Source organism: Bufo gargarizans, chromosome 5 (assembly GCF_014858855.1).
Source record: "Bufo gargarizans isolate SCDJY-AF-19 chromosome 5, ASM1485885v1, whole genome shotgun sequence".
NCBI lineage: Eukaryota > Metazoa > Chordata > Amphibia > Anura > Bufonidae > Bufo > Bufo gargarizans.
Window position 1 is genome coordinate 141,718,698 of NC_058084.1, and position 25,192 is coordinate 141,743,889.

The following is a 25,192-nucleotide window of genomic DNA, read 5'->3' on the forward strand; positions in this document are numbered from 1 at the left end:
TCCATATACAGTGGTGCTTGGAAGTTTGTTAAACCTTTGGAATTTTCTGTATTTCTGCAAATTTTACCTAAAACTGATTTTCACATAAGTTGATAAGTGGATAAAGATAACCAAATCAAACAAATGAGTCAAAAATATTAGACTTGGTAATTTATGGGGGGGGGGGGGGGGGGGGGGGGGGGCTGTAGTAGGTCACAGACACAGCAGCCAGATTCAGGCCTGAAATTTGGGCCTTAGTTGGACTGCTGGGTCTGTCATCCATGAGAGCCCGGCCCTAATACCCTAGCCGTGCGCTCCCATTGCACCTACTGGGCTCAGTAGAAGAGAGCACAAGCCAACGATCATTCATTTCTTGGCCTGGGTGCTTTCCTAAGCCCAGCAGCCATGATTGACGTTACAGTAATGCACCTACTGCGGAGAACTGGATGTACTCATCGAGGGAATGGGGCTAGGTGAGTATTACATTATATTGTATTAGCATTACAGGTTCTTCACTGTAAGTGGGGCACTAATGGGCCAGCACTACTGTAATGGGGGGCACTAAGGGGCCGGCACTACTGTAATGGGGGCACTAAGGGGTCAGTGCTACTGTAATGGGGGCACTAATGGGCCAGCACTACTGTAATGGGGGCACTAAGGGGCCAGCACTACTGTAATGGGGGCACTAAGGGGTCAGTGCTACTGTAAGAGGGGCACTTAAGAGACAGCACTACTGTAAAGGGGGCACTAAGGGGGTTTACTACTATGATAGGGTATAACTACTGTGTTAGTGGGAATAACTACTGTAGTTAGCGGGAATAACTACTGTGTGGGACACTAAGGGTCTTACAAGGCCCAGGTGGCATACTGTAAGGCTAGTTTCACACTAGCGTTCGGCTGTCCGCTCGTGAGCTCCGTTTGAAGGGGCTCACGAGCGGACCCGAACGCTTCCATCCAGCCCTGATGCAGTCTGAATGGATGCGGATCCGCTCAGACTGCATCAGTCTGGCGGCGTTCAGCCTCCGCTCCACTCAGCAGGCGGACATCTGAACGCTGCTTGCAGCGTTCGGGTGTCCGCCTGGCCGTGCGGAGGCGTGCGGATCCGTCCAGACTTACAATGTAAGTCAATGGGGACGGATCCGTTTGAAGATGCCACAATATGGCTCAATCTTCAAACGGATCCGTCCCCCATTGACTTTCAATGTAAAAGTCTGGACGGATCCGCTCAGGATAATTTCACACTTAGCCATTTTTTGCCAACATAATGCAGACGGATCCGTACTGAACGGAGCCTCCGTCTGCATTAATATGAGCGGATCCATTCAGAACGCTAGTGTGAAAGTAGCCTAAAATAAACTCTTAATTTATCCTCCTGTCTAGCCCAAGACTAGCTACAGGAGGGGAAAGGGGTTGCAGGGAAGTTGCTGGGGGAAGGAGGGGGGCAGTTAAAAAATTTGATGTGGAACCCAGCCTGTCACATGTACGCTCCTGATACTCCCACAACCATAATTCACAGATGGGATGAGGTTTTTATGCTGGAATGCACTGTTTTGCTTTCTCCAAACATAATGCTTCTCGTTTAAACCAAAAGCTTGTATTTTGGTCTCATCTGTACACAAAACATTGTTCCAATAGCCTTTTGGCCGTGTCCATGTGATCTGTAGAAGACGGGCTGCAATGTTCTATTTAGAGAGCGGTGGCTTTCTCCATGCAGTCCTGCCATGCACACCATTGTTGTTCAGTGTCGCCCTGATGGTGGACCCATGGACATAAAGCTTATATTAGGCAGGGCAGATAATTGTGCAGATCATCACTAACAAGCATTCGTATTAACGCTTGTTACGCTGATCTAGCAGTGTAGTACTGCCGCTGGGTATCCAATGAATGAGCAAATGCACATTCGTCAGGTAACTGGAATCTTTCAGCTGGTTTAGAAATCATCGTTTGCTGGCGGCAGATTGTGCTGTGTAATGCCAATCTGCTGCTGGTAAATAATGATTCAGTATGGGGACGAGCGATGGCATTAGCTATAACGCCTCCTTATACAGAGGTTAATGTGATAGCAGCGGTCTCCTCTGCAGTCGAGCAGGCGATTGCTGCGAATCACGACAATCGCCAAGATCATCTGCAGGTCTAATATAAGATTTAATGTTAGTTTATGTGAGAAAGGTCTTTAGTTGCTCAGAGGTTACCTTTGTGACCTCACTGGCTATTACATGCCATGTTCTTGGCATGACCTTTGTTGGTTGACCACTTCTGAGGAGCGGCTGAATTCCATCCATTTGTACACAATCTGTCTACTGTGGATTGGTGGAGTCCAAACTCTTTAGAGATGGTTTAAGTAAGGCCTCTTTCACACTGGCGTCCTGGATTTGCTCTGGATGCGTCCCGGGTGCATTGCGGGAAACCCGTGCGAGTAGGCACGCAATTGCAGTCAGTTTTGACTGCGATTTCGTTCCGATGTTCAGTTTTTTTCACGCTGAGTTCGATGCGTTTTGCACGCGCGTGAGAAAAAACTGAATGTGGTACCTAGACCCAGACCCGGACTTCTTCACTGAAGGTTAGGTGTTCTATTCATTTTATTATTGTCCCTTATAACAGTGGTTATAAGGGAAAATAATAGCATTCTTAATACAGAATGCTTACTAAAATGTGGCTTGAGGGGTTAAAATTTTTTAAAAAAATTAACTCACCTCATCCACTTGCTCGCGCAGCCGGCATTGTCTTCTTTCAGGACCTGCAAAAGGACCTTTGATGACGTAATCGCGCTCACCACGTGGTGAGCGCGGTGACGTCAGCGCAGGTCCTACTGAATGGAGATAGAAGATCTGTATTCAGAATGCTATTATTTTCCTTTATTACCATGTTATAAGGGAAAATAATACAGTAAATTGACTTTTGTCAATTTACTAACATCATCTCCTAGCAACCGTGCGTGAAAATCGCATTGCATCCGCACTTGCTATGCGATTTTCACGCATCCCCATTTATTTCTATGGGGCCTGCGTTGCGTGAAAAACTGCAGAATATAGAACATGCTGCGATTTTCACGCAACGCACAAGTGATGTGTGAAAATCACCGCTCATCTGAACAGCCCCATTGAAGTGAATGGGTCCGGATTCAGTGCAGGTGCAATGCGTTCAACTCACGCATTGCACCCGCGCGGAATTCTCAACCTTGTGAAAGGGTCCTAATAGCGCCACCTAGAGTAAGCTCTAACCACTAAGCTTTAAATGTTTAGCAAACTTAAAAATGCACCAAATTTATCATTTGAACTTTTGAAGTATCTGGCAAAAATTAAGGCAACACGGGCTCCTGCAAAACTGGCTTTAAATATTCCCATCATTATAGTTGTTCCACCATTACTCTGTATCACAAGCAACTAAATCAGAAGGTAGTTGCCATAAATCTATTGAGCTAATGGAGCCTTAGGCTACATGCACATGACCGTGACATTTTTTGTGGTCCGCAAACCGCGGATCCGCAAAATACGGAAGCCGCCCGTGTGCCTTCCGCAATTTGCGGAACGGAACGGGTGTCCGTCAATATAAATGCCCTATTCTTGTCCGCAAAGCGCAGACAAGAATAGGACATTTTATATTTTTTTAGCGGGGCTGCGGAACGGAGCAACAGATGCGGACAGCACACGGAGTGCTGGCCGCATTGGCGGCTTGGATGGGGACCCAAACAACGGAAAGCCTCAAATTCTACCTCTCCTGACATGTCAGTTTTAGTACCTACTTGCATCCCCGATGTAATAACAGGAGCATCTATTCTTTGGAGTCTTTGTTATGCTATTTATTTATTATTCCTTCTAGAAGTTTAGGAATTGATTCCCAGCAGTTTGCAAAGAGGGTCCAGCTGGGTGTTCCCAGTTGTGTATGTGTGTCTCTGCACAGTCTGACACAACCTAATCAACGCTGCCAGTGCCAACTGGTAACACCCTGATGGGCCTTCATTGGAGACTGCTGTCAAGAAGTTACTTGAATAAGCAGGAATAAAGAATGGCACAACGCAGAGTCATAAGAATAGATGCTCCAGAATTGTTATTACAAGGGGATGCAAGTAGTTTCTAAAATAGACATGTCAGGAGAGATGACAGGTCTTCTTTAATGTGACTCTGGGGCTGGGAGAGGAGCTTATTTCTGCTGCCAATCACAGCAAAACTGAAAAACAGGCATGAATCTATTACATGTACCTTCATATATGCAAAATGTCGGGACATAGCCTAAGGTACAGTATACTTTTGTGTTTTCTCTGCAGCTACCGGCAAGAACCATGAGATTTAGGGTCTGGGGTCTCTCTCACAATATGGGAGAGGGTATAGTGAGAACTGCAGAACCTGCCAACCTTAAAAATAAAGCTGAATAGTGAATAGTTGGTAGGAAAAAAGATCTGCAAAAGTGTACTTTTACTAAATATTTTTCCTGTACTTTACGGGGCCTTCCATTCCTAATATTTGTTTGGTAATCCAAAAGGAAGCCATGCCAGGACAACCTCTTCATCTTGTTTGTATTTCTCCACAGCCGCTCTGTCTGGCTATTTCCCTCCCTAATAATTCGGCTGGGGATTTCCTCCCAGTAAAAATAACATTTATTGACATGGGTGCATGTTACACCATATGTAACTATTTAGCCTCCAGAACAGATATTTGTCTACATGAAATACATCCATGGACGAGGAATACATGAGAAGGTTTTCTTCATCTGTAGCCTCAATCTGTGTGAAAGGCGCCTGCAGTCACAGTCCTTATAAAGTGTGACCATCTGATGTGGTGACGTCAGTAAACTTTGTTTTTTACTGTCTGAACCGATCATATAATAAATTGAATGAGAAAATAGCAATTTAAAGATTTAGAAGAAACGACAGCCCTTTATATTTCTATTGAAGCCATCGTCCTCACTACACAGCAAATAAATGATTGCATCACTCTTTCTCAAAACGTCTCCATGTACATAAAAGGATTTTAGATAATTTGTGTGAATAAAATGATGAGGTTACAGATGATCCCAGATTTATGATTAACTCCATTGCTCCTTATATGACAGTTATGGGTGCATTGTTTCTTATGTTACATAAGCTTGGAACAAGCTGCATCATGAGCTAGATACATTTTGTGTTACTCTTAGGCATGCATTCAGTTACGAAATATTTTACTCATGTGATACAAATTATATCTCTGGTGTGCAGTCATTAGCCAAGGGTGACTTAGCATTTCCAAAAAAACAGGCATTGCATCACTGTTCACCAACTAAACTATACACACTACCTATAAATGCATAGTAAAATTAAAGGGGTTGTCCCATGAAAAATATTCTACAGTTTTCAAACCAGCGCCTGGATCTGAATACTTTTGTAATTGCATGTAATTAAAAATTTAGCACAGCCAATGTGTTATTCAATAAAAATGTATCTGGATAGCGCCACCTGCAGTTTTTTTTTTCTTATTTCTTAGTCCTGTTCACTGAGAAGGCCACACATGCTCAGTGTCATCCTTCAACTGCCTCCTGAGCTGTGATAGGGAGAGCATGGACACGCCCCCTGAGCTGCAGCAGAATAGACACTCTCCTTGATCTGCCAGCTTGATATAAATCTAGCAGAGCAATGAATGGGGAGATCTCTGGATCCATGTGAGGTACAGGGCTGGTTCTGGATTTGTTAGAAAGAGGTTGTTATATCCTATACGATGTCTGATTTTAATTGTTTACATTAGTCATGGGATAACCCCTTTACATATGATCATGATTTCTTACGCTCTCTCTTCTTCTACTTGAATTCCTACAGACTGATATCTGTAGGCTGCCTCTCTCTGCTCTGCGGTAGCAGCTTCTTCTGGCCCATCAACCTAAAAAACAATATTAAGCAGTTACAACATTACAACATGAGAGAAAGAAGAAGGTGAATTCTCAATACTAGGACCTACTCACCTATTGCCCATTTGAAAGGTCCATATAGAATATTATCTGATGGGGATACAGTTGCAAGAAAAAGTATGTGAACCCTTTGGAATTATATGGATTTCTGCACAAATTGGTCATAAAATGTGATCTGATCTTTATCTAAGTCACAACAATAGACAATCACAGTCTGCTTAAACTAATAACACACACAGAATTAAATGTTACCATGTTTTTATTGAACACACCATGGAAACATTCACAGTGCAGGTGGAAAAAGTATGTGAACCCCTAGACTAATGACATCTCCAAGAGCTAATTGGAGTGAGGTGTCAGCCAACTGGAGTCCAATCAATGAGATGAGATTGGAGGTGTTGGTAACAGCTGCCCTGCCCTATAAAAAACACACACCAGTTCTGGGTTTGCTTTTCACAAGAAGCATTGCCTGATGTGAATGATGCCTCGCACAAAAGAGCTCTCAGAAGACCTACTGATTAAGAATTGTTGACTTGCATAAAGCTGGAAAGGGTTATAAAAGTATCTCCAAAAGCCTTGCTGTTCATCAGTCCACGGTAAGACAACTTGTCTATAAATGGAGAAAGTTCAGCACTGCTGTTACTCTCCCTAGGAGTGGCTGTCCTGTAAAGATGACTGCAAGAGCACAGCGCAGACTGCTCAATGAGGTGAAGAAGAATCCTAGAGTGTCAGCTAAAGACTTACAAAAGTCTCTGGCATATGCTAACATCCCTGTTAGCGAATCTACGATACGTAAAACACTAAACAATAATGGATTTTACGGGAGGATACCACAGAGGAAGCCACTGCTGTCCAAAAAAAACATTGCTGCACGTTTACAGTTTGCACAAGAGCACCTGGATGTTCCACAGCAGTACTGGCAAAATATTCTGTGAACAGATGAAACCAAGGTTGAGTTGTTTGGAAGAAGCACACAACACTATGTGTGGAGAAAAAGAGGCACAGCACACCAACATCAAAACCTCGTCCCAACTGTGAAGTATGGTGGTGGGGGCATCATGGTTTGGGGCTACTTTGCTGTGTCAGGGCCTGAACGGATTGCTATCATCGAAGGAAAAAATTAATTCCCAAGTTTATCAAGACATTTTGCAGGAGAACTTAAGGTCATCTGTCCACCAGCTGAAGCTCAACAGAAGATGGGAGTTGCAACAGGACAGCGACCCAAAGCATAGAAGTAAATCAACAACAGAATAGCTTAAACAGAAGAAAATACGCCCCTTCAGGAGTGACCCAGTCAGAGTCCTGACCTCAACTCGATTGAGATGCTGTGGCGTCACCTCAAGAAAGTGATTCACACCAGACATCCCAAGAATATTGCTGAACTGAAACTGTTCTGTAAAGAGGAATGGTCAAGAATTACTCCTGACCGTTGTGCATGTCTGATCTGCAACTACAGGAAACGTTTGGTTGAAGTTATTGCTGCCAAAGGAGGTTTAACCAGTTATTAAATCCAAGGGTTCACATACTTTTTCCACCCCCACTGTGAATGTTTAAATGGTGTGTTCAATAAAAAAATTGTAACATTTAATTCTTTATGTGTTATTTGAAGATCAGATCACATTTTATGACCAATTTGTGCAGAAATCCATATCATTCCAAAGGGTTCACATACTTTTTCTTGCAACTGTATGTCTGTGTATGAGTTGTGAAGAGAAAGTATGGTGTCAGGATTGATCGACCCAACCAAGGTAAAGTTCATAGCAGTGACTCCATGTGATATAGCTGCACTACAGGTGATAGTGCTGCTGTGCTACAGTATTAAAATATGAGATGCAACAACCTGTATGTTAATATATTGTGATTGTCCATATTGCATCCTTTCCATCACATTATACACAGCACGTATCTGTGGTTATTACCACCGTGTAATCCAGCAGCGGTGGCTGAGCTTACACACTATAGGGAAAGGCTGGAAGTGCATAGGCCAACACCTTTACCTATAGTGTGCAAGCACGGCCACCACTGCTGGATTGCAGAGTGGTCAAAACTATGGATACAAGCAGTGTATAATGTGATGGAAAAGAGCCAATATGGGGAATCCAAATCAGAATACATTAGTAAGTGCCTTGTATTAACTTTCTCTACATAATAAATGCCATTTGTTGAAGTGAGGCAGCCCCTTTAAGTGTGCTACACTTAATAGGGTTAGGCAAAAAATGTCTTGGTGCGTGCATTGCATGTTTCCTATGTGTTATAGGAACTGCATGTGTCTTGTTTCTGACTGACTTAAGAGCAGGATATCCATATGTGTAAGGCTAGTTTCATACTTGCGGTAGCAGGGTCCGGCAGGCTATTCCAGTGGGGGAACACCCTGCCAGATCCGTGCTTACGCTAACCAACTGTGCCTCCAGTGTGTGTGCCTCACTATAATGGGGGCGGGCTGGAGGTCCGGCCACTGCACGGCAAACATGCCGAGAGGCAGCCACACAAAAACTACAGCGGACAAGGGTACTGGCAAAGCATGGATAGAGCTGACCTCTAATAGAACAGTCCTATCCTTGTCTGTAATGCCGACAATAATAGGACATGCGGACATACAGACATGGAATGCAGATGGGGTCATTTCCATTTTTTGCGGCCCCATTGAAGAGAATGGTTTCACATACAGGCCACAAAAAAAGAAAATTGGTACAGACTCGGAAAAAAAATACATTTGTTGCAGAAGCCCTAAGGTGGGCCCCCAGAATCAGTTACACTGGTGGACCCTAGGTACCCCAGTCCGACACTGATGGCTGGATTACCTGTATTCCAATGGACAGGTTTTTCCTGAACAGATTCTTTTTCCTGTCTTCTGCAGTGATGGTGGAAACAGTTGAAGTAGAGTTTACTGTCATGGTGTTGTCCATGTGCTGGCTTGCTGGGCCATGAATCTGAGCGTTGGCAGCTTCAATGGCAGCGGTAAGTGCTTTCATACTGTCCAGACTCTCAGTAGAATTACTGAGCCCTGACTGACTAATCATATCCCCTCTTTGTCCATGTCCATCCATGTAGGCATCTTGGGCAGATTCTGTGCTACTCTGAGCAGTGATGGAAATGAAAGGTTTTGTTGTTGTCCGGGGTGGTACTGGAGGAGGTGTCTTTTTATACGTGGTAATACATGAAGATACTGAAAAAGAAACCAAAGATAATTGATTAACACTTCTTCCCTATGGGTAAATGACATCATAGATCACAGATCATCTTTCTGCATTATTACCATGCCGACTTGCAACTTTTGAAAGTTGCCCTCCAGGAGGTGCGAATTTGCAGCCCTATTGAATTTTTTTATTTATTAGCTATGCTCCTTTTTCCAGCCCTGCATCATTTTGAGTGGTGCTCTGCCCCCTTTTGAGAGGCACCCACCATCTCAAGGCACTTTGGACATCATGGCTGTGCCTAATGATGCTGAATTTGGCACCATATACAGTTACGGTACATGGGGGACAGGGCGGTCCTCCATGCTATGCCCAGGAGATTAGCTAACTCTTCTAGGAAGCTGGGAGGTTGCTCCTCTTTCGAGGAGCCTCTCAGACATTACAGGAGAGTTGGAAAGTATGAATATTACCAGTGATTCTGAACCCAACATAATTGGGATAGTACTTCCGAACAGCTAAGAAAGGTAAAGGACAAAGGTGAAGTGAGGACATGTTGACATTGATTGCATTGACTCCCACTTATATGCAGACCAGTATGTATATTAGAGTATTAATTATGTACGATTTGTACCTGAGGTAGGATGTCTTATAGGATATGTCTGAAAAGAATTTCTATTAGATATTAAGCTTAGACAGACCTTCCTCCCTTCCTTGAAAGTAGGCCCAAAGTAAGTCAAAGTAAGTGGAGAAAAGTAAGCCTTTGTTTATACTCTATGCTGAGCAGTCTGAATCATGCACATACAGTATGCATGTAATGGCCATAACCCACATGTCCTAATTAGGGATGAGCGAAACGACTTCTGATGAACATCCGAAGTCGATTCGCATAAAACCTCATTCTCATACTGTACGGAGCAGGAGCTCCGTACAGTATTAGAATGTATTGGCTCCGATGAGCCAAAGTTATTGCTTTGCGAAGTCTTGCGAGACTTCGGAAAATAACTTAATAAATGTATTTGTACTGTAAAAAAACATTTCCCGAACTCGGGTTCGGTTCCAGGGTACGACTTCGGTACACAGGTACACAGCATCTATTTTTCAGGATTAGTTGACTTCTATAAGGTCTAAGGCACAATAGCAATCCTTGTGGCTCCTATGATGCATATGATGCCTCAAAACTGTGCTCCATAGGGATATATTGTTTCTCTACACATTGGGTAGAATTCATCATGAGGGGAATATTTGAAGTCAGTTTTGCTGGAGTCTGTGTTAGTGTACATTATGCCACATTTATCATATGTCTCATGTTTGATATATTTGTCTTATCCTTAAACCTAACATTTTGTCTAAAAAAGCTACTCCAGTTTTCCTACTCCACCCTCCTCCAGGAGTGAGATTGCGACTTTTTTGCACTAAAGAAGTCTCAATGATAAATCTGGAGTGAAACTCATTAAAGGGGTTCTCCGGGAATTAAGAAAATGAAAATACTGAGCTAAAGAGCTGCTTCATCCTCCTCACTGCTCTGCTTGTCAGGGATTATGATTCTGAATACAGCTGATAAGATCTTCAGCTGAAGCTCTGTAGGAATGGAGTTCATGAGGAGACATGAAGTACACAGAGAACAGGACAGGACAGGAAATGTGGGGCTGTGGTAATGGAGACTGCATACAAGAGCTGCTGCTCATTATCTACACCCCCACCTCCTTTCTGTACGTCATGTCTCCTAATGAACTCCATTCCTACAGAGATTCATCTGAAGATCATATTGAACTGTATTCAGGATCATAATCCCTGACAAGTAAGAGAGGAAGATAGCGCAGCTCTTTAACTTGTCCTCCTGTGTAATTGAGACAAGTTTTGTGTGGACTAGTAGGATGGCGGCCATTTTATTTCTCCTAATGATTGCTCCACTGACAAAACGAGCCATTATAACTAATGAAAGGTATTTGGTAATATATTTATAATAAAGTAATATTTAAGTATTTTCATTTTCTTAATTCCCGGAGAACCCCTTTAACATAGTTAACCACATCCACATTACAATACTGGAGTGAGTGGTGTAAAAATGCAAAAAGTGATTTTGTTTTATGTCAGAATTCTGGAGTGAAGCAATGATAAATGGGCCATTGTTTCTACTGGAGAATTTATCTGCAAAATGGCACCCACCCAGTGGAGCAATGAAGTTTTTTCTCTGTCAGAGGGCATATAAAATCTGAGCCTTAAATTGGCGCCTCATAACTTGAAGGTTGCATGGAAAAGTAATATGTTACTGCTAAACTCACTATCTAACCAACTGTTCTGATGTTTAAAGGGGTTCTTCTGGCTACAGATATTGATAACCTATCCTGTGGATGGTTCATTGCACCCACCAACAGGGGCATAAATACCATAGCGACAGGCCATGTGACTGGGGCCCTGGGCAAGAGGGGGCCCAGTCTTAGTTGGGATAATTTCCTCTTCTACTGCAGGTGAAAACTTGGCCAGAACTCTACCCTCTAAATAAACAACTTTTAGAAAATGAAGGCAGTGGAAAAATGGCCCAAGAGTCATTGAAATGTTTTTAGGGAGGGGGGGGGGGGGGGTGGTTTGATCCTTGCTATGGGGACCTTACTTCTCTATATACACCACTGCCCACCGATCAGCTGTTTTGGGTGGCCATGGACAGACAGTTCCTGTACACTATATAGTGGCTATGCCGAGCTTCAACATGCCAGTGCTGGAAACTACACAGTGTACTGAGTCTTCTGCTTCCACTACGCATGCTAACAGCCACTGGTGGGGTTGTTGGTTCTGGACCCCCACTGGTCTGATATTGATGACCTATCCAGAGGATGTTATGAGTTTATGTAGCCTGAAGAACCCCTTTAATTCCTTTTTTTAGTGTCAGTTTCCATATACATACACATTTCTCTCCTCTTCTTTGCATCCTAAACGCATATATGCATGTACCAAAAAGTAAAGGCCCCTTTACACAAATAGTCATAAAAAAAGGATAAAATTTAGCTAAAGTGATCAAATATCGAGCACTGTAAAAGCATTGAACGATTGAATGACAAGTGGTAATCGTTTAGTTTGTCGTTCTTGTGATCTTTGATGTAGACACCTAAATCATCATTTGTCGTCCAGACAAGTGTAAAGAGATATTTTTACAGCACAGGCGATTCCATACACCACATACCACACCTGTCATGTTAATTACTTCAGATAGAAATATGTACACAAACGCTCGTGTTCTCCTATTGGTCAAATTAAAGTAGGATGAAACACTTCAAACGCTGGTCTTTAATTTTCCTGGTTCTGAACTCAAGCAAATATTCACCAAACATTGAGCACCACAACCTTCCTGCAAATTAACATACCTTATCTTTTCTGGAGCCAACTAAATCCTTCTCCTCCAATTTTCCTCAAGCTCCATGTCTATAATCAGGGGCGTAGCTAAAGGCAAATTGGGCCCTGATGCTGGAGTTCAGTTTGGGAGTGCATTGGGGACCGCATCCTCCCACCTTCTGAACACCCCATCTTGCCACTCCCAATTAGTGTGCCCGCTGTGCTCCCCAACACTATACTGCAGAAACAATCCCCCTGAAATTACTAGTACCATACAGATAGTGCCCCCTTCAATAATTATTGGCATACAGTGCCCTAATAGGTAACTGCACCCGGCAAATAGTGCCCCTGACACTAATAGTGTAAACAATGTTCCCTAAAAATAATTGTGCTAAGCTGATAATGTGCCAGGGTGCCCCTCAGTAATAGTGCTCCCCAAAGTCCCTTCAATAGAAAATAATTATCTGCACTTAGAGTTAACAGTGCCCCCAATTGAAATAATACCCTCTATTGTGCCCCAGAAGTAATAATGCCCCCATACTGCCCATACCAGTAATCATGTTTCCCATAGTCCCCAGTAGTAATAATTCTCCTTATAATGTGTGCCAGTGCAAAAAATACCCCCTGATAACATGTGCCAGTATAAAAAATACCCCCTTATAATGTACACCAGTATAAAAAATACCCCTTTATAATATGCGCTAGTACAAAAATACCCCCTTATCATGCATGCCAGTGCAAAATATACCTCCTTATAATGCATGCAGTACAAAAAATCCCCCCTTGTGTGCCAGTACACAAAATGCTTCCAGTAGAGCCAATTTCCCCATAGAACCCCCTGTAGATGCCCCCCCCCCCATGGTGCCCCAACAGCATGGTGCCAAATAAACAATAAACTCAAATACTTACCTCTATGCGGCTGTCAGCAATGTGGCGCAAGCGTCTTCCGGCCTGTTTCCTGAGCTGAAAGCTGCCCGGCTCAGGTGGTGTGATAATGATTACATCATCATGCCACCTGTGCCAGGCTCCTGAAGCCTATCAGAGAGAAAGGTGGGGCAGACAGTTCCTCGCCTCAGCACCTAACTGTATCACCTAACTGAGGACAGCGATACATCATTGGTGGTAGGGCCCCCCCTGGCTTAGGGGCCCGGTCTCAATTGAAACCAGTTGAGACCCCCATAGCTATGCCCCTGTCAGTAACATAATCCAATTTTTTCTTGGTAAGGCGACGTTTTGCCCATAAGCTATCTCTAACTGAAGACAAAATAGAGGGGGGAGGTCTTTGGTGGTAAAGAAGGTGGAACAAAGGGTCTTTACACACCTTTTTCACACCTTCAAGGGTATAACACAATCGCTTTTTATTCCCCAGACAATACCCACAAAGTCAATTTTCTTTTAGTGTAAATGTAACTGTTTGGCTGACAAACAATCTCTTACATGATTGCCCTTATGCATTTTTACACGATACTCTGCACATCTAAATGGTTGTCGTTCAAATGTTACCGACTTGAGTAACGACTTGTTCTTCACTCGATCGAACCAATTATCTACTCGCGGATAGCGGCCTGATTTTGTTTGCAGTTCCTTGGCTAAAATTCCTGCAATACGTAAAGTTGACGAATTGTTTTGCTCATTCCTAATCACAAGAATCCTATGAGAAGGATGTGTGCACCAGAGTATAGGCTATGTCAGGTACAGACACGTTGTCACTGTCATTTCCCAGTCACAGTTGACTCATATAAAAGGGACAAGGTGTGCTTTCAGTATGCTTGTATGGGACATCTTCTTTCAAAGGAAATCTGAATGGATTTGTGTTTGCGCTTGTTTTACCATTGTATTACAACTTTTTTGTTGGGGGTGGCTGCAATTAATTCAACAACACTGGTCAAATATTCACCATCCAAGCAAATGCGAAGCAAACTTCAAATAAACATCTCTGTGTTTCATAGCGAGAACAAAAGAGAACTATGTTCACATGTCGCTGCTTGCCAAGTGTCTTGTAGAGACTTCAGGATGTGCAATTTGTACACAATGGAGTAAGTTACACAGAAATATTCATAAGCAATTATACCACATGTTGACAATGTGCTTAGTAGTAATTTATTTGGTCAAGTCAGAGTACTTCTCTGAGCATACCGATTGGGCTGAAAAGTAACTGGTAGATTGCAATTTGTGAGTAACAATATTTATATAAAAGCTGCATTATGTGAATAAGGAATTATGACCAGTTCTGGCTCGGTAGAAGATGACTATGTGTTCTTCAATGAGTCAGGAAGTCCAGAAAAATGTCTTCCCATAAAAATGACTTTATCTCAGGTACGTCTTCAAAATTTTACAGAAATCTTAATATTCATTTTCTGACTCTACAATGGGGGCTGAATGATAGGTTTGACACATGGCCTGGGCCTTCATTACAGTAGGGTCCTAAGAGGCCTCCACCCCCACAACCCTTGTTGGTCATTTGATGATATTTTCTAACTCAGAAGGTGGGGAAATGGTGATGAATGAGTGTGGTTCTCTCTTTTGAACTCTAAGGGAGTCGCTGGCTGAACTGTCTACATGACACTCAGATGGCCACGTAGGAGGAATGGGTGCTCCACCAGCATTAATTTGGCCCTCTATAGAATCTAAAGTCAGACACATTCAACCTCAGCAGTATAGCGAGTCCCCGACTCCTTTCCTTCCCAATGCACTTGTAGGCAACCCATCCTTGTCACACTCTAGGAAGGGTTGCTTGAGGTAATTTTGATACATTCCCAGAGGACACCTTCAAGACAGAAGCAGGTTTCAGTAGCTGTACCAATATGTAGCACTTGGTCCAAAATTCATTAAATGAATTTATTGCCCTATTCTGACAATTACCCAACACTTGGACACGTGTCCCATTTGAGATGCACATCCAAATTTACTATCTGCATGAGAATGAGTGACATATGATTCAAGGTGGATTAAAATGTTCCTGGTTTCCTGGGGTTGTGGCCTCTTAGTGTCACCAAATACGACTCATTTATAAAGGTTCCTCTCACCCGGTACAAAGTGAACAGGTATGCCGGAAATCTCCCCCATAACGTCTTCTTGTCTGAATAATGCAATGTGTGCCTTTCTTCTTATAGTCATTTATAAAACAATTCTCTTTAAAGTGGAAGAGTCTTGGCTCTTGAGGTTGAATGTAATGACCCTATGGTTATAACTCACCCAAAATGCATGAAGTGGAGCAGAAATCATTTCCTCCCTGAGCTTACAGTTTGCCTGAGCTGTGACTGAGCCCTCTTCTTAATCACATGAGGTTTCCTGTCAGGGCACCCTAGGACTTAATCCCCTTTCAAATAAATACAGCATGAATAGTCCAGAACAGGAGGGATATTTCTTCACAGCAGGCTGAGCCGAGCCAGCCGTACACTGTTTTCTGCTATATTCTTTCTATATAGATTTTCAAAGCCTCGGCTGAATACAGATTTTCTAGGCCTCCATATGTAACTTTTGGTTATCCACCTTCATTCTTTCTGGTAGGAAATCAAACGTTTGCTATCAAATATTAACAGGAGGAATCCAGCCTGCCTGGATGAATAAGTCTGGTGGGTTCTTGCTGCCTCTGTGGGAGTGAGAAAAGTCGTCACGGTTACTTCAAAAGACGCATTCTTACAAGACTATTGGCGGGTTGCATTCAAACTTCTTGGGTGATTAAGCATAGTGAACGGACTCAGCTTCAAAGACCGTGCAAAAAGTATATAGCGGCAGAAACAAACAGTCTGCTATATACCGCTGGGTTATGCAATATTGTGGATCTTGTGCGTATATCTTCCTATTAAACAGATAGAAGGAGGTTGACCGATAAATGACTTCTAGTAGAAGATAGGTCTGGTCACGTCACATATAAGGTAGGCTTATGTGGGCATGTAAACCATTCATGGAGTAAACACTGTCATTGGAGGTCCTTCATGTAATTTCTAAAGAGTTATTCAGAGTGGGCTCCCTGGGCAGTTATGTCGGCTGAAGGGTCTACAGTGTCACCACAGAAAATATAAATTACCCAAAAACGATAGCAATTTTCTAAAAACTATACAAATATAAATCCCCCCAAAACTATAAAACTATATATTCTCCCAAAACTGATGGTACTTATGGAATTGTTAAGTATGCAGCTTCTCCAGCTCAGATTCACACAGTGCAGTTTAGGGCCATTTTTGATCTTTAATGTTTAGTCAGAGGCAATGGAGGATCCTAAAAAAGACAAAGTGTAAGGCCTCTTTCACACGGGCGTCCCGGATTTTCTCAGGATGCGTCCCGGCTGCATTGCGGGAAACATGCGCGCACACAATTTCAGTCAGTTTTGACTGCAATTTCGTTGTTCGGTTTTTATCTCGCGGGTGCAATGCGTTTTGCATGCGCGGGATAAAAACTGAATGTGGTACCCAGACCCGAACCCGGACTTCTTCACTGAAGTTCGGGTTTGGATTAGGTGCAGGTCCTGAAAGAAGAAGAAAAAAGACGATGCCGGCTGCGCGAACAAGAGGATGAGGTGAGTTAGTTGCCCCCCCAAGGTTATTCCTTGCCCCACCGCGTGCCCCACGCTGATTCCCCTTTAAAACGCTGCCCGCCGATGCTAGTACAGCAGCAATCTGTCCAGGGCCTTCTTTAACGCAGGGCAAAAGGGGCAGCTGCCTCAGGCCCAGTTGCTCCTGGGGGGCCCACGGCAGCTGCCTCCTGAGCCCCGCTGGCCACTGAAGACATGGGGGGCGGCGGCAAGGCACAGGGACATGAGCGTTTCTATTGTGAAAGCGCTCATCTCCATAGTCATCTGTATCACTGTCCTTTAGGACAGCGATACAGATGGAAGTGCTGTGGTGGGGCAGGGGAGGGAGCGGTGCTCCCTTCCCCGTTCCTCTTATAGGCTGCAGGCACCAGGCCTGCAGCCTATCAGACGTCGATGCAGGTGGCGCGATGACGTCATCACGCCGCCTGAGCCGTACGACGCGGGACACAGGCTTGAAGAGGCCTGCATCGCATCGCTGCTAGCCTAATAGAGGTAAGAATAAGTGTTTAATTTTTTTTTATATGGTACTACTACTGGCACATGATTGGGGGGCATCTATGGGGGCACTTGTTACTGGCACATAATTGGGGGCATCTATGGGGCACCTGTTACTGGCCCATGATTGGGGGGCATCTATGTGGGGACCTGTTACTGGCACATGATTGGGGGCACCTGTTACTGGCACATGATTGAGGGGCATCTATGGGGCACTTGTTACTGGCACATGATTGGGGGGCATCTATGGGGGCACTTGTTACTGGAACATGATTGGGGGGCATCTATGGGGGCACTTTTTATTAGCACATGATTGGGGGGCATCTATTGGGGCACCTGTTGCTGGCACATGATTGGGGCGCATCTATGGGGGCACTTGTTACTGGCACATGATTGGGGGCATCTATGGGGGCACCTGTTACTGGCACATGATTGGGGGGCATCTATGGAGGTACTTGTTACTGGCACATGATTGGGGTGCGTCTATGGGGGTACTTGTCAATGGCACATGATTGGGGGCATCTATGGGGCACTTGTTACTGGCACATGATTGGGGGGCATCTATGGGGGCACTTGTTACTGGCAAATTATTGGGGCGCACTGTGGGGGCATCTATGGGGGCACTTCTTACTGGCACATTATTGGTGGCACTTTTTACTGGCACAGTATTGGGTGGCACTATGGGGGCATCTATGGGGGGACTTCTTACTGGCACATTGTTGGGGGCACTATGGGGGCATCTACTAAGGCCACAAAGAAGGGGTATTTTATATGGGGGAAGGGGGGCGAGGAACACTATAGGGGCTTCTACTGAGGCCACTAAGAAGGGGTATTTTATATGGGGGATTTGTATGGGGCATTTTATACTGGGGCACATTATAGTGGGTACTATGGGGAAGGGGACAGCGGAGTACTATGGGCTCATCTATCTACTGGGGCACTATATATGTGGCATTTTATACTGGTATATTATGGGGGCACTAGGAAGAAGAGGGGAGAGGAGCACTATGGGGGAATTTACTGGGGGGCACTATATAGTGGTATTTTATACTGGCACATTATGGGGGCACTATGGGGACATTAGCTCAACTGGGGCATTAAAAGGGGGTATTTTTTGCACTGGCACATTATAAGGAGAATTATTACAACTGTGGGGCATTATGATGAGCTTAATTACTACTGGGGGTCTATGGGGAACATGATTACTAGTATGGGCACTATGGGAGCATTATTACTTCTGGTGCACAGTGGGGACATGTTGGGGGGCACTGTAGGAGCACTATTACTAACATGTGTGCTCTAGCAGATAATTATTCCTATTAGTGTGGGGGCACCTTGGGACACTATGAGCTTACCACAATTATTTTTGGGAGAAGTTATGTTTACACTATTAGTGTCAGGGGCACTATTTGCTGGGCGCAGTTATTTTAGGGCACTGCGTGCCAATAATTATTGAATGGCACTATCTGCATGGTACTACTATTATCAGGGGGTTTATCTGTTTCTGCAGTATAGTATTGGGGAGCACATCGGCACAGTATTGGGGGTGGTAGGATGATTTGTCCAGAAGATGGGATGATGATGGAAAAGTAGTAAACTAAGATTTTGTTTTTCAAACTGCAGAAACGAGAAATGGCTGAAAAATGGTGTCTGGTCTGAAGGTCTGAAAGGAGAAGATGAGGAAAGAGAACATCTACATCAAAGAGACGTCACTGGATGTATGAGGTATGTGGCGCTGTATTACCCTGTATGTAGGGGTGGATGGAGGGGTTATCCCTGCTTCCACCTGCATACCGCAATACTCTCATATTTTGTAATCTTATTTATATATACTTATATCATTTTTTTTCAGTAGTATGATTAAGTGGTGATAATTATTAGTGCCCCTCCATTTTTGACTGTGGTATCTTATGTGCCCCCCTAATGTATTGTTCCTAGAGTTGCCAGTGGCTGGATGATTTACATTTAGCCACATTTACTATAATTGTTTCTTAAATTAAAATATTCTGACATCCACAGCAGAATTCACATGTACGACATAGGCTCCAGCTAACCAGGACCCAACAATGCAGGAATGTATGCCAGTTATCAGAGGACTGTTTGCTAAAGAAAGTAATGACAAGAGGACTAATTAGGGATGTCCATTAGCTAGGAGCTGTGTAAGCGCACCCTTGAGGGGAGAACTCAGTATTACATGTTAAAACATGAAGATAAATAGGAGTCGGGACAACAAGAGGGAAACCGAAGCAAAGACAATACATGGGAGAGCAGAAAACATCTAGAAATGTAGCGTGGTGATGAAATTATTGAGGGATGAAATTCACCCATGATGCAGAGAATTTAACACAGAAATGGAGTACAGTAGTGTTAGTCGAGCACCAAAGTGCTCGGGTGCTCGGGTACTCGAGTAGAACACCTCGGGATGCTCGGGTGCTCTACCGAGCACAATGGAAGTCAATGAGAGAACCCGAGAATTAAACCAGGCACCCCCTGCTCTGAAGAGGGGAGGGTGTCTGGTTCATAGTAAAAGGTCAGAAATTGATGGAAACACCGCTGAAATTGTTTGGGAACAGCATGGGGAGGATGTCTGGATGCATCTTGGACTCCCAGGTCGCTGCTGGGAACGATGTTGTCCGAGTAGTACGCCACTTTTACAGACTGACAATAATACGCACCAAACCGAAGATAAAATCGATTTTAGAATAAAAATTGTTAGGAAATATTCTTTCCTGTATATTTACTTGTATATAAAGTGCAAGTGCTGCCAAAAATTACAAGGAAGAGGCACTCCAATATAACCTGTATATCACATAAAGGAAAGCATCATACACACCATTCGCATCATTTGCATTGTGGTACAATTGTTCAGGTAGTGGGACTCCTACACTCATAAAGCCTATGTACTAAGGGAAAGGGCTACCAAAAATTACAAGGAACCGGCACTCCAATACACCCTTTATTACACATAAAGGAGGGCATCATGCACACCCTTGAAAAATTATGATTGATGGCCTGCTGGTGACCCTCTAAAACATTAGGGGGCGAGGGCCTGCTGCTGAGCTGACCATCTAAAAACTGTTGTGGGTGAGGGCCTGCTGCCGAGCTGACCATGTAAAAAAAATTGTGGGCGAGGGCCTACTGCCGAGCTGACTATCTAAAACATTAGGGGCGAGGGCCTGCTGCCGAGCTGACCATCTAAAACATTTTGTGGATGAGGGCCTGCTGCCGAGTTGACCATCTAAAAAAAATTGTGGGCGAGGGCCTACTGCCGAGCTGACCATCTAAAAGATTATGGGCGAGGGCCTGCTGCCGAGCTGACCATCTAAAACATTTTGTGGGTGTGGGCCTGCTGCCGAGGTGACCATCTAAAAAAAATTCTGGGCGAGGGCCTGCTGCCGAGCTGACCATCTAAAATAATTTGTGGGCGAGGGCCTGCTGCCAAGCTGACCATCTAAAAATTTAGGGGTGAGGGTCTGCTGCTGAGCTGACCCTCTAAAACATTATGGTTGAGGGCCCGCTGGTGATCCTCAAAAACATTATGGGTGAGGGCCTGCTGGTGACCCTCTAAAACATTATGGGTGAGGGCCCCCTGCTGAGCTGACCCTCTAAAACATTAGGAGCGAGGGCAGCCTAATAAGCATGTTGGTATGATGGAGGAGGAGGATGAGAAAAAGGAGATATATACCCTTTTTAGTGGTGGAAGGGGTGCATGGGAATACAGTGTATTCAATACACCATAAATGCCACATTTAGACTGCTATTATGTTCAGCCGCTTTTCTCTGGTGGAGTAGAGAAGTCAGGGGCAATCCAGGCCTTGTTCATTTTTATAAGAGTCAACCTGTCAGCATTTTCAGCTGACAGGCGGATGCGCTTATCAGTTATTACGCCCCCAGCAGCTCTAAATACACACTCTGACAAAACGCTGGCGGCGGGGCAGGCCAGCACCTCCAAGGCGTTGAGTGCCAGTTCATGCCACGTGTCCAGCTTGGAATAAAACTTCCATGGGTACTACACCCTGTAGCGGAGGCACCCGTCTCCTGTTCCTCCTCCTCCTCATCATCCAATTCACGCTGAGAAGACGAACTGACTTGCGGAAATGGGCATACATGCGGCGCACCTTCACCGGTAGCTCAGGCAAATTGGTGCAGGTTTTGAGAAACCGTTGAACCACTAGGTTGAACACGTGGGCTAGGTATGGTATGTGTGTGAGCTTGCCGAGCTCCAAAGCCACCACCAAGTTACGGCCATTATCAGACACAACCATGCCTGGTTCTAGGTTAAGTGGCGAGAGCCACAGCTCAGTCTGGTCCCTTATCCCCAGCCACAGCTCTGCGGCGGTGTGCTGTTTGTCGTCTAAGCAGATCAGTTTAAACACGGCCTGTTGCCACTTCCCCACTGCAGTGCTACACTGCTTCCAGCTACTGACTGATGGCTGACTGGTGCTGCAAGATGATAATTCAGAGGTTGAAGTGGAGGAGGAGGAGGAGAAGGGGGGGTTGCAGACACTAACTTAGGTGGCGGCGGAAACCCTGATGGAAGTAGGGCCCGCAATCCTTGGCATTGGTAGCACCTGTGCTATCCCAGGGTATGACTCGCTCCCAGTCTCCACAACGTTCACCCAGTGTGCAGTCAGGGAAATGTAGCGTCCCTGGCCAAAAGCACTTGTCCAGTCTCTGAGGGTGGTGTTCTGCTCATTCTCATGGACCCTGCCCCTGTAGATGACATGTCAGCAATGATGCTGCATCTTCGGCACTCCAGCTCTTGTGAAACTACAATTCCCAGTATGCTCCAGTATGATCATGGATCCGCAAAACACAGCCGAGTGCCTGCCGCAATTTTTTTTTCCTGCCAAAATGTTTTACCCTTGTCTACAAAATAGACAAGAATAAGACATGTTCTATTTTTTTGCAGGGCTGCAGAACGGACTTACCGGTGTGCTGTCTGCATCTTTTGCGGCCTCATTGAGATGAATAGGTCCGCCTGTGATCTGCAAAATATGCGGATCGGATGTGGACCAAAACGGCATGAGTCCTTAATATGTGATTTAATGTGACTTAATGTGCTGCCGATAAGTGAGGATTTTTTTGTGCCAGATAAAAGATGAGATTACAACATTCTGACCAAAATCCGCCATCACAAAAATCTTCCAAAATGAGCTGTTTCTGTGGCGCCATTGCTGGAGAAATCACAACAGGTCTTCTGCTGCTTTCATCCTCTGCAGTGCAAGTGCAACACGCCAGACCTGCAGGGTATGACGAAGTGAGGTCACAGTTATGGGCAATCGAGGGTACTCACTATATTTGAAGAACCCTGGGCAGGCGCGTGGCAGTGAAGGAGAGGTAGACACAGTTCCTCTGGGGCACGCTCTGTAGAGAGGGACCAGGCCTGATGGTAGTTGAGGTGCCCTGGATGTTACAGGTATTTTGTGTGCCTGGGGCAAGGTCCCTGTGGTATTCGTGACGCCAGTGCCTTTGGACGGTGGCACGCCGGTTGGTGGTTGGAATGATGAAGGTACACAAGTATGCAGTGAACCAAAACGTAAACTTTACTGGACAATCCAACGTTGTACAGCAGGTGTAGCACAGTCTTTATATTACAGTTCCACAAAAGGGGCTTATTCACAAATATGGCAGGCAATAGTCATGCAAGTTACACTGAGGGTAAATTCCACAAGCACTCAGCAGCAGGTTGTACTTTTCCCAGAATCACTGTACACTGTCCTTTATTGAACTCCTGCTCTGGCTTTATATCTCCCAAGGCCCGGATGCCTAAAAGGGTGGCTTATATCCTTGGTTACTTCCTTCCTCAGGTATTATACTGCTTGCTATGATTCCTAAGTTCTTCTGCCCTTCAGGGTCACTTTGCTTACCCTGGGTCGCCTCCTCCTATCAGGTGGATAACTGAGGGTTTCTCCCAGGAGGTTGGATCCTTCAACTGGGGTATCTCTACTGAGCTGATCCTAGCTTCAGGAGCTTCAGGTGGACGAGCTGACTAGTGATGTCCGGATCATGAACGAATCGTTCTTTTGAACCGATTCAGTTCACTGATCCGGAAGAGTCGGTTCCTCTGACTGAGCCGATCCGAATGAAACGGCTCAGTCAGATCAGCATACAGGCAGCAGCAGCCAGTGTAATAGCCCCGCCCTCCAACCAATCAGAGGCAGCCAGTGGACGCTAGCCCCGCCCCTCCCCGCCCTCCAACCAATCAGAGGCTACCAGCACAGGGGGAGTCGCAGGGACTCAGAGAATCGTCTGAGTCTATTAGTTAAAAGAATCGAATGAGTCAGAGACTCATTTGATTCTTTTGAGTTAAAAGAACCGTGAGTCGCCGAGTCCCTGCCAGGCTCCCTGCTCTGCGGCTCCCTGTAAGTAAGTCCGTCCGGGGGAAGGGGGGGCATTAATCTAGCATGTAGCAGAGCTGTGTGTGTACAGGGTGCATGCAGCAGTGTAGCATCATGGTACACTGCTACATGCACCCTGTACACACACAGCTCTGCTACATGCTGTAGCAGAGCAGGAAGTCTGGTAGGGACTCGGTGACAATTCTTTTAACTAAAACTCTCAATTATCACAGTCTGCTCCACTGCAGCAGAGCTATGTTTGCCAGAGCCAGTCCCTCCTGACCTTCGGTTCACTTGAGAGCCGACTTAGCAAGTGAACCGAAGATTCGATGAGCTGAACATGCGCATTGATCTTCAGTTCACTTGCCTCTGCCGGCTCAGGAAGTGAACCGAAGATCCGATTCATGAATCGGTTCATTTGAATGAGCTGATTCAAATGAACCGATTCATTTGAAAGATCCGAACTTCCCATCACTAGAGCTGACTCCTCTAGTCCCCTGGAATGAACTACCACTTCCCTGTCTGGGCCTTCCTATATGTAGCTAGGGCTCTCCAGCTCCCTCTAACGTCTGGGAGGCTAAACTACACCCTGACAGGCCTGACACCCAGATAATACAGGGAAAACATGCACATGACATAAATGCAATTAAACACATTAACCTGTGCAGTGCCCACCTTTACCTGGTGGGACACTACACAAGGGTTGACAGCTGCAGGTAAAACCTGAAACATAACTTGACATGCTGGTGATTGAAAAACCTGCAGCGCAGGTCAATTTACACTGAATGATTTTCCTGCAGCCACTTTGCTGCTACTGTAAACGCTGCGGATTTTATGCACGCTATTCCACTGTAGAGGATCCGCAGCAATTACTTCACACGTGGCCGTACCCAGCTCCCAGCCTTGTAAAAGGCTTCTTTTTAGTTTTATGCAAGAAAAGCTTAAAGGGGTTATCCGAGGCTGAAAATGCCCCCCATATGCCCGGGCCCCTCACACTGATTCTACTTCCCTGCACGGCCGCCGCTGCTTCTCCCCATGCGCGGATGAAATCATCTGGTGTCGGGGAGCAGCCAATGACAGGCAGTGACGGGGACGAGCCTCCCTAGCGTCACCAGGGATACTAGGGAGGCTCGTCCCCATCACTGCCTGCCATTGGCGCACACCCCCGGACACCAGATTATTTCATCCGCGCACGGGGAGAAGCAGGGCAGCCGTGCGGGGACCGGGAGAGGCGCAGGGAGCAGGGAGCCAGGTAAGTAGAATCAGTGTGAGGGGTCTCGGCATATGGGGGGCATTTCCAGCCTTGGATAACCCCTTTAGTAATTGTCTAATTAAATTTTAATATTCACACTACATTTTCCCAAATCACTGGCAGTGTGTCTGAAACCGAAACCAAGTTATCTAGATGCATGGTATACAGCATCTGTAGACCGCTATAGACCAGAATACGCCAAAAGTGCGTCCTGCATCTGGCAGGTTTGAGAAACAGCAACGCCGCTGGGAGAAGC

General features: G+C 45.1%; 1 protein-coding gene across 1 annotated transcript in view; it reads right to left on the reverse strand.

Annotated features, from left to right (window-relative positions):
• Window positions 1–25,192, reverse strand: part of DLGAP1 (DLG associated protein 1) — a 278,071-nt gene that overhangs the window by 50,884 nt on the left and 201,995 nt on the right. The window contains exons 5-6 of the mRNA XM_044294017.1: window positions 8,655–9,019; window positions 5,734–5,825 (exon numbers count right to left, since the gene is read on the reverse strand). Coding sequence (XP_044149952.1) covers window positions 5,734–5,825; window positions 8,655–9,019 — 457 coding nt within the window. The remainder of the gene's footprint in view (window positions 1–5,733; window positions 5,826–8,654; window positions 9,020–25,192) is intronic.